At 44.1% G+C, this 13,785-nt stretch overlaps 1 protein-coding gene across 1 annotated transcript; it reads right to left on the bottom strand.

Moving 5' to 3' along the window:
- Positions 1-2,059: 2,059 nt before the first annotated feature.
- On the bottom strand, positions 2,060-11,208 carry PIN4 (peptidylprolyl cis/trans isomerase, NIMA-interacting 4). Its single transcript, XM_008989474.5, has 4 exons — positions 11,137-11,208; positions 6,829-6,902; positions 3,246-3,365; positions 2,060-2,785 (listed from the first exon to the last, which is right to left on the bottom strand). Exons 1-4 carry the CDS (start codon positions 11,177-11,179, stop codon positions 2,627-2,629), a joined length of 396 nt encoding a protein of 131 aa, XP_008987722.1. The 5' UTR covers positions 11,180-11,208; the 3' UTR covers positions 2,060-2,626.
- Between the last annotated feature and the right edge of the window lie 2,577 nt (positions 11,209-13,785).

Raw genomic sequence — 13,785 nt, 5'->3', positions numbered from 1 at the left:
CCCAGGCTGGAGTGCAGTGGCGCCATCTCAGCTCACTGCAGCATCTACCTCCTGAGTTCAAGCAATTCTCATTCCTCAGTCTCCCAAGTAGTTGGGACTACAGGCGTGTGCCACCATGCCCGGCTAATTTTTGTATTTTTAGCAGAGACAGGGTTTCACCATGTTGGCCAGGCTGATCTTAAACTCCTGATCTCAAGAGATCTGCCTGCATCAGCCTCCCAAAGTGTTGGGACTGCAGGCGTGAGCCACTGCACCCAGCCTAGAGACTTTTTTTTTTTTTAATTTTTTGAGACGGAGTTTTGCTCTTGTTACCCAGGCTGGAGTGCAATGGCGCGATCTCGGCTCACCGCAACCTCCGCCTCCTGGGTTCAGGCAAGCCTCCTGCCTCAGCCTCCCGAGTAGCTGGGATTACAGGCACGTGCCACCATGCCCAGCTAATTTTTTGTATTTTTAGTAGAGACGGGGTTTCACCATGTTGAACAGGATGGTCTCGATCTCTTGACCTCGTGATCCACCCGCCTCGGCCTCCCAAAGTGCTGGGATTACAGGCTTGAGCCACCGCACCCAGCCGACATTGTTTTTAATATAGTTTTCAAAGTACACATAGGCCGGGTGCAGTGACACTTGCTGTAGTCCCACCTACTAGGGAGGGTGAGGCAGAAGAGTCACTTGAGCCCAGGAGTTTGAGGCCAGCCTCAGCAATGTAATAAGACCCCATGTCAATGTATCATTTAAAACAAAATCAACCAATCAATGACATGTAGTTTCAGCTTTAAACTTTTTTTTAGACATGAGTTCTCACTGTGTTGCCCAGGCTGGAGTGCAGTGGATATCCAAAGGTTCAATCCCACTATTAATCAGCACAGTTTTGACCTGCTTAGTTTCCATCCTGGGCCAGTTTACCCCTTTTTAAACAACCTGGTGTTCCTTCACTCCCAGGAGGGTACCATGTTTTTCTTTCAGTTTTTTAAGAGGCAGGGTCTTTGTCACCCAGGCTGAAGTCTGAAGTGCAGTGGGCATGGTCATAGCTCACTGCAGCCTCAAACTCTGAGGCTCAAGTGATCCTCCCACCTTGACCTCCTAAAATGCTGGGATTATAGGCATGAGCCACTGTGCCCGGATGAAGTCACCCACCATATTGATGCTGATACTTAATTGGCAAAGGACACTACAGCCCAGAACTCCTGGGCTCAAGTGATCCTCCTGCCTCAACCTCCCAAGTAGCTAGGACTACAGGCGCATACCACTCAGCCCAGCTGTAGTTTCAGTTTTTATCTATTTGAACATCTCTATATACTGATATATCTGCTCTGTGGGGAAAATCTCATGGAGGCATAACCTACTGAGGTGCTCAGAAACTCTTCTCAAGTGGGAAAGTAGATCTCTAGGTAAAGTTGCCATTATATAAGTGGGTATACTATCAAATGCAGCTGAGGGAAGAGAATGCAGAAATGCAGTGTTTTTGTTTTTGTTTCTGAGACGGACTTTTCACTCTTGTTGCCTGGGCTGGAGTGCAATGGCACGATCTTGGCTCACCGCAACCTTCACCTCCCATATTCCAGATATTCTCCTGCCTCAGCCTCTTGAGTAGCTGGGATTACGGCATGTGCCACCATGCCCAGCTAATTTTTTGTATTTTTAGTAGAGACGGGCTTTCTCCGTGTTGCTCAGGCTGGTCTAGAACTCCCGACCTCAGGTGATCTACCCGCCTTGGCCTCCCAAAGTGCTGGGATTACAGGCGTGAGCCACCGCACGCGGCCTGCAGTGTGTTAAAATAATCACTGTTAAGAATCACATAGCTGTGTTGGCAAAGTTTTATTTTTGAAGCAGTATAGTATTTATATTAGTAATCTTTATACTTTTTTGTATGTCATAAATATGGCATTTTAAATTTTAAAAATGTAGATGCACAGAACATTGGCCCCGGAAAGGACAGTCCTAATGTAACCCATACACTGAAGATGAGGGAATGAGGTTTTTATGCTGACATAAAATTATGCTCCCTTTAGCCAGCACTTGGTTAGTCTAGTACAAAAGAACGCATGGAAGAACTGAGTTCTTTTCTGTCCAATAAACATTTATTTTAAAAGAAAGGAGTTAACACTGAAAGCCCATAATGTGCCACATACTATGTTAAGAGAGCGGACCTAATAATAAATGTCCTGGAAGATCAGAGTTGACTAACATGTAAAACAAATAATGTCCAGGAATTTATTATTTTATGATTCTCATATGCTAAGCTAACCTATTTGATGCCCAATATGTTCAGTTGTGTGAATAGTGTGAGTTGATATCTGCTTCCCCTGAAGATGGTTTCTGAATTAATTTATGGGACAGACTGAGAGTCAGATATAGTTCTGAGAGGAAAGGGAATACAGGTTGAAGGGAGTCTGCTTGACTCCTCTTTGAGAATGACTGACTGAATACCTACCGCAGTAGACACTTATCCCCACCTTCTCTCACACCTACAAACCCATACTGACAGAGCCTTCACAAAATACAAGAAGTATCCAATATCTTTTCTTTTAAAAATTTTTGTATTTCCTTGCAACTCCAGCTCAAAAGAATACCCAATACCTTTTAAAGAAACAAAATGTGTAAAATTTATTTAGTCTTTTGTAAGATTTTATTTTCTTCCTTCAACCATAATAATATGATATCCAAATTTTGTCTTAACTGGTGGGTCTGTAAACACAGGCTTATCCATCCCACTTACAGGCAAGGCAAATGCTGCTTCTTGAAATGGTCCCACCATGGACCCTCTGGTCATCCAACCCAAGTCACCCTGAAAAATACAAAAGATAAGTGTTATTGATTGGCCCTAAAGAGTGAACAGTTCTGGTGTAGCTTGAGAGAATTTCCCAACATTTTGCGAAAGTTATGAGATATATTCCTAAGAGCAATACAGGAATAGGCTCAATAAGGACAAATAGGTGGAAGAAGTCTAACTCTAGACCAAACACATAAGCACTCTCAACACTGCTGGACGTTAAACTTAGCTGTGCAAGTTTGGTCATGCCTAGCTTTAGACATAGGTGACCCTTATTCTACTATTCATAAGTTGGACATTTCTGCTTTTGAGATCTTTAAACTAAAATATGGTTACAACTAATGGTTGAACAAAAGGAGTAATCTCTACTTTTGTGTTTCTTCTGTGGGGGACGGATAATTTTATATTATTATTTGTCATTTTTATTTTGCTCCCTCACCCTGAGAGAAAATTATAAATAATAAGAGCAACGTACCCCTTGCCTGGCTTTATCTTCACTATATTGTGCAGCCACTTCATTGAATCTCATCCCAGACTTTAACTTTTCCATGGCTTCCATGATTTTGCTGTGTTTTTCACATAGAATGTGTCTGACCTGCAAGGACAAAGTACATTCATGGAATACTTGGGAGACCCAAATGACTCCTCAAAGTACAGTGGTTACATTTGGATTACCCCCACCAGTAAAAAAAAAAAAACATTAGCTAGGCACGGTGGTTCTTGCCTGTAATCCCAGCACTTTGGGAGGCCGAGGCAGGTGGATCCCTGGAGGTCAGGAGTGTGAGACCAGCCTGACCAACATGGAGAAACCCTGTCTCTACTAAAAATACAAAAAAAAAAAAAATTAGCTGGGCGTGGTGGCACTTGCCTGTAATCCCAGCTACTCAGGAGGCTGAGGCAAGAGAATCACTTGAACCTGGGAGGCAGAGTTTGCAGTGAGCTGGGATTGCGCCATTGCACTCCAGCCTGGGTGAGAGAGTGAGACTCCGTCTTAAAAAAAAAAAAAAAACATACATTAGTGCATATCAAGTAAAAATCCTGGAGGTTTGCCCTGGGCAACAACCACAAACCCATTCCCCATATTAATACAACGTGTCAGAGTCCTGATTTAGATGGAAAATGGGCACCTGGCTGTGGGAAACTCCTATCTTTTACATATACCTCCTTGCTAACAGGAGGAGGTAACATGATACGTGTTGAGAGCTGTGGTTCTGGGATCAAATCCCAACTCTGCTGTATGAACTTAGGCGTGTATTTATTTATTTATTTATTTAGAGATGGAGTCTCACTCTGTCTCCCAGACTGGAGTGCAGTGGCGTGATCTCAGCTCACTGCAACCTCTGCCTCCCAAGTTCAAGCCACTCTCCTGCCTCAGCCTCCCGAGTGGCTGGGATACAGGCACCCATCACCACACCCAGCTAATTTTTGTATTTTTAGTAAAGATGGGGTTTCACTGTGTTGTCAAGGCCAGTCTTGAACCCCTGACCTCAAGAGATCCGCTTGCCTCAGCCTCCCTAAGTGCTACGATGACAGGCATGAGCCACCATGCCTGGCTGAATTTAGGCATGTTTTTAAACCTCCAAGTGTTTCTCCATTTGTACATTGAGATGCAACGATAATGGGACCTATGTGTTCTCATAGGATTGTGAAGATTGAGATAATGTAGCAACCATTGACCAATGCTAGCTATTATTTCATCAGAGTGAGAATGGTAAGAAAAAAACCTGCTAGAAAAGAAAGATTTTCTTTCTTTTCTTTTGAGACAGAGTCTCCCTCTGTCACCCAGGCTGGAGTACAGTGGCAGGATCTTGGCTCACTGCAACCTCCACCTCCCGGGTTCAAGTAATTGTCCTGCCTCAGCCTCCTAGGTAGCTGGGACTATAGGTGTGCAATACCACGCCCAGCTAATGTCTTGTATTTTTAGTAGTGATGGAGTTTCACTATGTTGGCCAGGCTCGTTTCAAATTCCTGGCCTCAAGTGATTCGCACACTTCGACCTCCCAAAGTGCTGGGATTATAGGCGTGAGCACACCGCGCCTGGCCAGGAAGTGTTTCTTACTAAAAGAGACCCAATGTATAAGCCTCCCCACAATTCCACACTTTGAAAAGGTATCATAGGTTGACTATTAAGAACACCCAACCCTACTGAAGTATTCAAATTTGACCTATGTTTACATAAAACCATGGATTTAAAAGAAACACTACTATCCTTAAAAATGATTTTATCAAGATAGCTGTTTGGCAGGATTTCTCATTTCACATTCAAATAGAATTACTTATATGTCACTTAACTAAAGGAAAACATTATGAGAAATGAGTTAGTAGGCAATTTTGTTGTTATGCAAACATAGTGTACTTACACAAACCTAGATGGTATACTATACCCAGCTATACACCTAGGCTATATGGCACAGTCTATTGCTCCTAGGCTACAAACCTGTACAGCATGTGACTGTACTGAATACCACAGGCAACTGTAACACAGTGTAAGTATTTGAGTATCTAAACATAGAAAAGTTAGAGTAAAAATACAGTATAAGCCGGGCGCGGTAGCTCACGCCTGTAATCCCAGCACTTTGGGAGGCCGAGGCGGGTGGATCACGACGAGGTCAAGAGATCGAGACCATCCTGGTCAGCATGGTGAAACCCCGTCTCTACTAAAAATACAAAAAATTAGCTGGGCATGGTGGCACGTGCATGTAATCCCAGCTACTCGGGAGGCTGAGGCAGGAGAATTGTCTGAACCCAGAAGGCGGAGGTTGCGGTGAGCTGAGATCGCGCCATTGCACTCCAGCCTGGGTAACGAGCAAAACTCCGTCTCAAAAAAAAAAAAAAAAAAAAAAAAGAGAGAGAGAGAGACGAGAGACAGCTTCTAGACTGCCTTCTTGTTTCTGCTTTTGTACTCACAAAGTGATCGTCTGATACAATTCCTGGGAAAGGGTACACTGCATTCATTCATGGTCACAGATAGGGGATACTGTCCACCATTTTATAAATGAATAAATGAGTATTCTAGTTTAGACAGTGCAACGAAGAGTTTTTAGCTGGGGGGGCGGTGAGCTTTCTAAAGAGATCTGCACCCTTGCCTGTTTATTCAGCAGAGGCCTTTTAACACTTAACACTTATCTAATCTCTTGGTTTCATAAAATATTTTTCCTGAGAAATAACCCAGTCACTTACTGGGAAAAATCTAACTTAATGCATTTTAAGGAACAATACTAAAAGTATGAGGAAATTCTGGGTATCTGAGAAAGTATTTGAGAAAATATTTAAAGGGAATTCCTTTTCATAAGCAAGATTGGTTGATATTTTCCAATTTTTTTTTTTTTTTTTGAGACGGAGTTTCACTCTTGTTACCCAGGCTGGAGTGCAATGGCGTGATCTCGGCTCACCGCAACCTCCACCTCCTGGGTCCAGGCAATTCTCCTGCCTCAGCCTCCAGAGTAGCTGGGATTACAGGCACGCGCCACTATCCCCAGCTAATTATTTGTACTTTTAGTAGAGGCGGGTTTCACCATGTTGACCAGGATGGTCTCGATCTCTTGACCTCGTGATCCACCTGCCTCGGCCTCCCAAAGTGCTGGGATTACAGGTGTGAGCCACCGCGCCAGCCGTGATATTTTCCAATTTTTATGGAGATGGAGTCTCACTCTGTTGCTCAGGCTGGAGTGCAGTGGCACGATATTGGCTCACCACAAACTCAGCCTCCCAGTTCAAGCAATTCTCGATTCTCATGCCTCAGCCTCCTGAGTAGCTGGGATTACAGGTGTGCACCACCACACCAGGCAAATTTCTGTATTTTTAGTAGAGACAAGGTTTCACCATTTTGGCCAGGCTGGTCTCAAACTCCTGACCTCAGGTGATCTGCCTGCCTTGGCCTCCCAAAGTGCTGGGATTACAGGTGTGAACCACTGCACCCGGCTGCAATTTTGTGTTATTTTGATTTTATACCAGTGTTAGGTTAGCCTGTTAGAATAAGTTAAGCATTCTGCCTTTTATGTGTATCAACACAAATGGAATTTATTTTTCACATGGAAAAAAAGGAACTAGTAACTCACCTTTACTGCATTGCCACCACCTTTGGGACCTTGAGCCTTCTTTTCGGCACTGTCACTCCCAGAGGCTGCTCCCCCTTTAGAGAAGAGATGACAGTTACTCATTTAAACCGCACCTCCATGTTTACAGAAAGGTCCAACACACAACGGGAGTTGATACTTCCATCATAATGCCACACTTCAAAAGGGAACTCAGCCAGACACTTTACAACAAGGGTATCCAATCTTTGGCTTTCCTGGGCCACACTGGAAGAATTGTCTTGGGCCACACAAAATACACTAACACTAATGATAGCTGATGAGCTAAAACACACACATACACAAAATCTCATAATGTTTTAAGAAAGTTTCTGAATTTGTGTTGGGTTGCATTCAAAGCCGTCCTGGGCTGTATGCGGCCTGTGGGCCACAAGTTGGACAAGCTTGCTTTACAGTATCAAGCTAAATGAATCTGACTCACCTTTCTTCAAACAGGAAATCTGTGCCCTATATAAACCCTTCACAGAAAGTGGATACACAAATTAGTGTGCTAATAGGTGAATGAAAGCTCCAGAAGCCTGGCCCAGATTCTCTGCATCCAATTTAATACCCTGTCTTCTGAGGGCAGACCTCTAAGTTCTTGTAAGAATTCTATCATGTACTACAACTATGTATTCAAGCATCACAACCCCAATAAGTAAAATCTCCAAGAATATATTTTTTAAAAAGATCAAATTTCCCACTACCCATTTTTGGCTAAAGAATACATTCATGTCCAAATTTCTAGAGTCTACTACATTGCCTACTGATGTCTCCCTGGAACCATTAGCAATATCTTACATTTTACTAGTATGTCATTTTACTACTATGGTGACTTCTGTGTCAATGGCAGCCTACTTACTGCTAGAGGCTGACGTTCCTAAGAACTAGTGCTGAATTAAGGGTTCAGTTCAATAAACATTTCCTAAACAACTACTGAATTCCAGGCACTGGGAGTACAAAGATGAACAAACCATGTACCTTCCTTCAGAAAACTCATATTCTAGTGAGGAAAACAGGTCATTTCAGAATGCAGGAGATGCAGAGATGGTTATGGACAGGGGGCTGTGGAAGCACAGAGGGACACTGGAGCCAGCCAGGGAAGGTTTCCTGGATGAGTAGGAGCTGGTCAGCCAAAGAATGGACATGGAGACACTCCAGAATGGGGGAAACAACATGGTATGTGTAAGAAATTGTATGGATGAAGCCAAATCTGAGGTGGGAGTGCACTCAGATGAGCCTGCCTGAGGGAGGTAGCTGAGGGTCAGGGCACTGACCTTTAAGGAGCTTGGGATTTGTCCTAGAAGTAATAGGGAGCTACTGAAAAGTTTTAAGCAAGAGTCTCCATCTTGCTTGTCTCAATATCTCCAAGCCTAGCACAATGCCTGGCACACAAAAAAGTGTTTTAATAATTGTTTAAATAAACTGAAAACCCCAAATACTGACTGCCAAAAACCTAAGAAAATGCTACCATCAAAGGAGTGTTATTAAATCAAACTCCTAACTGGGTTTGCTACTGAATGATGATGCCTTCCAGTTATCCCATCCTCTCCCCTGCTGGATGTTGTCATCTTCTGAGTGCCACCTCACTGCCTTTGATTTCCTGAGGACTCTGGCATCAGCTTTGGGCTTCCTCTGCACCCTCACTCCTGCCATTACCTAGATTGATCTCACCATCCATCTTGAGGAATCTCACAGTTCTGGGTCTCCTTCCCAAATGCCATGCTCTTTACTCCAAGTTACCTGCCCCAGGGGCACACGATGGAACTGTGCCACTCAGAACTAGTTCAGTCTCTGGCTATAACCTCCTGTCTTTCCAGCTTTCTCATGTCTCATTCCCACAATACTGGCTCTTTATTTCACAGAACCTCCCCCTTGATCCCAGTCCCTTCGTCCTGCTACATTCCCCTAGACCACCAGACTTCTCTTTTCCCCAGTCTGGACCCTATGCTTGTTCATCTGAACTGGCCCTCATAATTCCCTTGAGTTGCTATCCTATCATAACTGCCCAACAAAACTTCACCCATGGCTTAAGGCTGCACCTAGCTCTTCAATAAATATATTGTGCCAGTTGTATGGTACTAGGTAAATCAGACTGTGAAGATTAGGTAGTCTACAAATTCATCACCTTTGATCTTAGTCAAGCTCCTAGCCCTGAGGGAACTCCTTTTACTTGTGTTTCATTCCCTCTCCCATTACAATAGTCCAGACCTTCACCACTCTCCTCAAGATGCCTACTGAATCCCTGCCCCTCCATCTTCTTTCCTATGACCTCAAGCATAAGGTGTCCCTACTCCCCCGAGGTCCTGGATTCCATTTTCTCCTAAATCTCACTCCTCTGTACCTTTACCTCTTTTACTTTCTGGATCCTTCCACCTCACTCCCAAATTTGCCCCATTCCAAAGAAGCAAAGAAAATAAAACTTTCTCTTAATCCTTGGTCCTCCTCTGTCTACCATCCTATTTCCATGCTTTTCAATTAAAACTTTCCAAGAAGTCCAACTTACCACTTCCTAGTCAGTTCTCGAGTCACTGCAATCTGGCTTCTGCTTCACTGGAACCACTTTTACCTAAGGCCACCTCTAATTTCCAAATTTGCTGTGCTTGATAGACTATATCCTCTTTCTTTAAAACATTCTGGTCTCTCCAGCCTCTGGGCCATCATTCTGCACCCCCTCTATTTGTCTGCCTCTTTCTCTGCCTGTCCTAGCATCACATCCTCTGCTCTCTGCTCTTTTCATTCTATAAACTCTCCATGGATAACTGCATACACACGCACGGGCTCAACTACCATCTATAAGTTAATGACTCCTAAAACCTAAATGTACAGTCTAGATCTCTCCCTCAAACTTCAGACTCAAATATCCAACCACTTCCTGACTACATCTCCACTCAGGTGTCCCACAGACACCTCAAAGTCAATCTATCTGAAAGTGAATTGATTAATCTCATCCATGCTCCTCATGTATCCTTGATGTTAGCCCACAGCACCAGCAACAAGTTAGAAATCCAATCTAGAAAACAAGATGATCATTGATCCTCCCTCGCCACCCTTCCCTAACCCAATAAATCACCAAGTTTTGACTATTTCACATCCTAATATTTATAGACTCTTTTCTCAGCTCCCACAGCTACTCCCTTATCTCAGTCCACCATCATTGCTCACCAAGACGACCACAACAATCTCCTTACAGGTCTTTCTGATCCTTAACGGACCTTCTTAGCACCATATACAGCACTCTCCATGACCTGGTCTTTGTTTCTGTCTTCATTCTCACCATTTGCCATTCTGCCTTGAGTTTTTGCTCCAGCAACACTATAGTGCACACATCATGATGTTTCTCACCTCAGTGCTTTTGCTGCTGGACCCCACGTTGGGAATGCTTTAACCTACCACCAATGGCCATCTTAACCTCTGCTTATTCATCTCCAGGAATTCTTCCCTTCCCTGTTCCCCAGCTAAATGAAGCACTTCCCTCAGTTTCTATTATATCCCATACAGATCCTTCAACACTACATTTAGTACAGTGCTTTATGATCACTAAGCCTTTATCTTTCTCTCTACTTCAGGAGCTCCTTAAGGCCAAAATCTATTTTTTTTTTTTTTTTTTGGCACAGGCTTGCTCTGTCGCCCAGGATGGAGTGCAGTGGCGCGATCTCGGCTCATTGCAACAACCTCTGCCTCTCGGGTTCAAGCGATTCTCCTGCCTCAGCCTCCCGAGTAGCTGGGATTACAGGTGCGCACCACCATGCCTTGCTAATTTTTGTATTTTTAGTAGAGACGGGGTTTTGCCATGTTGGCCAGTCTCAAACTCCTTACCTCAGGTGATCCACTCGCCTCGGCCTCCCAAAGTGCTGGGATTACAGGCTGAGCCTCCGAGCCCAGCCTTCTGTCTTATTTTTATATCCTTAGCACTTAGCGCTGTGCCTGACACATTTCTGTTCAATGGATGATTCCTTCCCCAGTGGTGGACATGGCATTCTATAAGCATTACAATGATGTGTACTTCTTATTACTGGCTTTTGATAAAACTAACTTTTACAGCTCTAATAACCCCTTGAAATAGCAGTCTTAAATCATCGTCTCCGAGGAACTATGCCTACCAGATTCCATTACCCACCAGGACGGTCCCTGAACCGTGGCCCAATGTATTCCTACAGACGTAATCGATGGCAGCACTGTGGGACCACTGCTACCTGCTGCATCCGTCACAGACTCCAGAGATGAACTGTCTGTTCCCTCCCTTCGCTCCTCACCCGCCCTCATTCTCCTTGATAGCTCTGGCCGCTCTACCTTTCCCCGCTTTTCCAGAACCACTTTTTCCTTTGGGCGGCATCTTGGAAACCTGCTGTTGAACTCTGAACTGCTCCAGTTGCCTTACAAGCCCCTTTAGACCACATGGGCATGCCCTGAACAAATGCCTGAAAGCCGCATCGCAATAGACCGTTCTTATTGCAACTCCGGAAGCAGGCACAGCTTGGGACAGACCCCATCCTTTGGCTCTCGGACCAATGGGACCGAAGATGTCTGACCAATAAGACGCTTGGGGCCGAGGCGAAGGCCGAGGGGCAGAGACAAAGGCTGGATTGAGGCCGGAAACCCCGCCTCTGCGCTTTTTGTGACTTCTTTTACGCACCCTTATTGGCACCAGATCCCCCGCTCCCCACGTTCTGCACCCCAAACCCCGCCGCCCCGCTGCGTTCTTCACGCGTGCGCAGTAGGAACCGCGGGGCCCTCTGCAGTCCCTCGGCGTCGGCTCTGGCCAATCCCACGAGGCCGCCAGACAAAGAGAAGCAGGAAGAACCTTGGTGACGGCCAACTTCCGCTGTTTCCTCCTACACACAGGGCTGCCCTCTCTGGCAGTTTTTCGTTTGTTAATTTTATTCTGCAGTTGTAGCTAATTGGGTTCAAAAGGTAGTTTTTTAAAAAACCTGTCACCCCTTTGCCTCTTGCAGAGCGCTTGGTCATGGAGAAACATTAGAAGCAGTCTCAAGTGCTCCTCAAGTCGGATAGTGCTTAAATGTTTCAGCCACACAAAAAGATATTATGCGCCATTCAAAATAACGATTGTAAGGCTGTATGTACAGATAGGGGAAATTTTTTCGAGACCAAGACAAAGAATATGATTCCTTTTATATATTCTTTTCCAGTGTCATGTGATGCTATGGAATATGATTCCTTTTTAAAAGAAGTATATATAATGTACTATATGGTGTATGAATCTAAAGGAGAGGAAAGCTATACAGCAAGATGTGGCCAGTGGTACTAGTACATACAAGTCCTCGTATTTATTTCCGTATATTTTCCAAAATTTCCATTGTGCAGTGTAATGTAGTAAAAGCATGGATTCTGGAGCCAGATTGCCTGGTTTCAAATCCTTGCTCCACATCTGTCTACTAGTTCCATGACCTTGAGGAAGTTACTTCACTTCTCCTTGGCTCAGTTTTAATCATCTGTGCAATGGAGTCAATGATAATAGTACCTGTTATTATCCTATCAGGTGTTAAGAGAATTAAAGAAGTTTATATCTGTAAAGCATATAAAACGATGACTTGCTCATATTAGTAGTGTTTGCCTAAGATAAATGATTTTTGAATTTGTGCCCACACACTTTTTCTCCCCTTATAATTCCTCCCACCCATCAAAAATGTGTATATGGTATGTCAAGAGGGTGTTTCCTCCACTCCATGAGTGAGCTGTCACTTTAGCCACTTCAGCCAGAATATAGAGATCTTCCAGCTCAAAGTTTAGTTTTTGGATGCTGCCTTGCTGGACTTGGAGATGTTTAATGCTGATACCAGGGAGTCAGGTATTTTTGAGATTGTACTCATACCCTACTCAAGACATAACATGGAGCCTCCTATGTTGGGCTGCTGTACCTTCTGGACCTATTTTGGGCACTCCTTGTTTCGGATTGGGAGTGATCAACTGCGATCTTTCCTCCCCTACTCGCTGTATACTACAGCGATGAGGGGATCATTGCTTTGCCACTTCTGAGGTGGATCCCACCCCTATACTAATTTTCCAAGTCTGGCTGCAAGATGGAGGGGCAGGAGAGTCAGGGTTGGGAGTTGACAGTGACAGTGTAGCCTTGTATTCATCAGGTTATCCATGGCCAAGAGGCCCAAGAGGAACCTTGACTTTTGGTTTTTCACTGGGAAGAGGCTTTCCTGTAACAAACTGGCTGTGGCAGTTGAGAAGCAGGAATGAAGTAAACTAGAGTTCAGATGCCAATGAACAGCCAATGTCTGTCAATGGCTGATGTGCCTGGCAAATGCTTAGTGCCTGGAACACTGTGAGAACTCTGTGCATTCCAGCAGATAATAACAGCAACAATGATAATAAGCAAGCCTGTATCTGTGGCTGAATTTTTCAAGCAAGGCTGAAGGCCAATAGCTCCAAGGGGAAAAGAATGAGCATATGCCTGCTGGAGGTTCCAAGGTCAAAAGCATTTTAAGACAGTCAGATCTCAACTATGCAGTATGCATTACAAAAAGATGGGGTGGGTACTATGATACAATTTTAAGTATCAGTTCTAAAATGTGAGTTTAACTTTCATTTTCTTCTGTTTATATTATATTCTGTTTTATTACTTGACATTTGTTTTCTTTCATTATTCAAGAGAAAAAGACAGTAAATGTAATTTGAAAAGCAAATCATGGAAAAGCCAGCTTCTGTTCAGGGTTAAGTCTGCACCAGTCTATGGAGGCAGACTGTGAAGGAGTCTGTGGAGCAGAGTGACAAATTAACTGAAGAGAAAGGGCAGGGGGAGCAAAGAGGAGAAAAATTCAGCCTTGAAACCATGGTAACATCTGCTGGAGTGTGCACTGTGACTCAGCCAGCAATGACTGCCAGTTGTATTTTCTACTAATTACCTTCTCAGGTTCATTTTTCTATGCATTACTTGAGGAAAATCAGGAAGAGAAGCTGGCAGCCCTCTTC

The sequence above is a fragment of the Callithrix jacchus genome, chromosome X (genome assembly GCF_049354715.1).
Source record: "Callithrix jacchus isolate 240 chromosome X, calJac240_pri, whole genome shotgun sequence".
Classification (NCBI taxonomy): Eukaryota; Metazoa; Chordata; class Mammalia; order Primates; family Cebidae; genus Callithrix; species Callithrix jacchus.
Note: the sequence above shows the minus strand (reverse complement) of the source record. Positions and strands in the feature narration are given on the sequence as shown.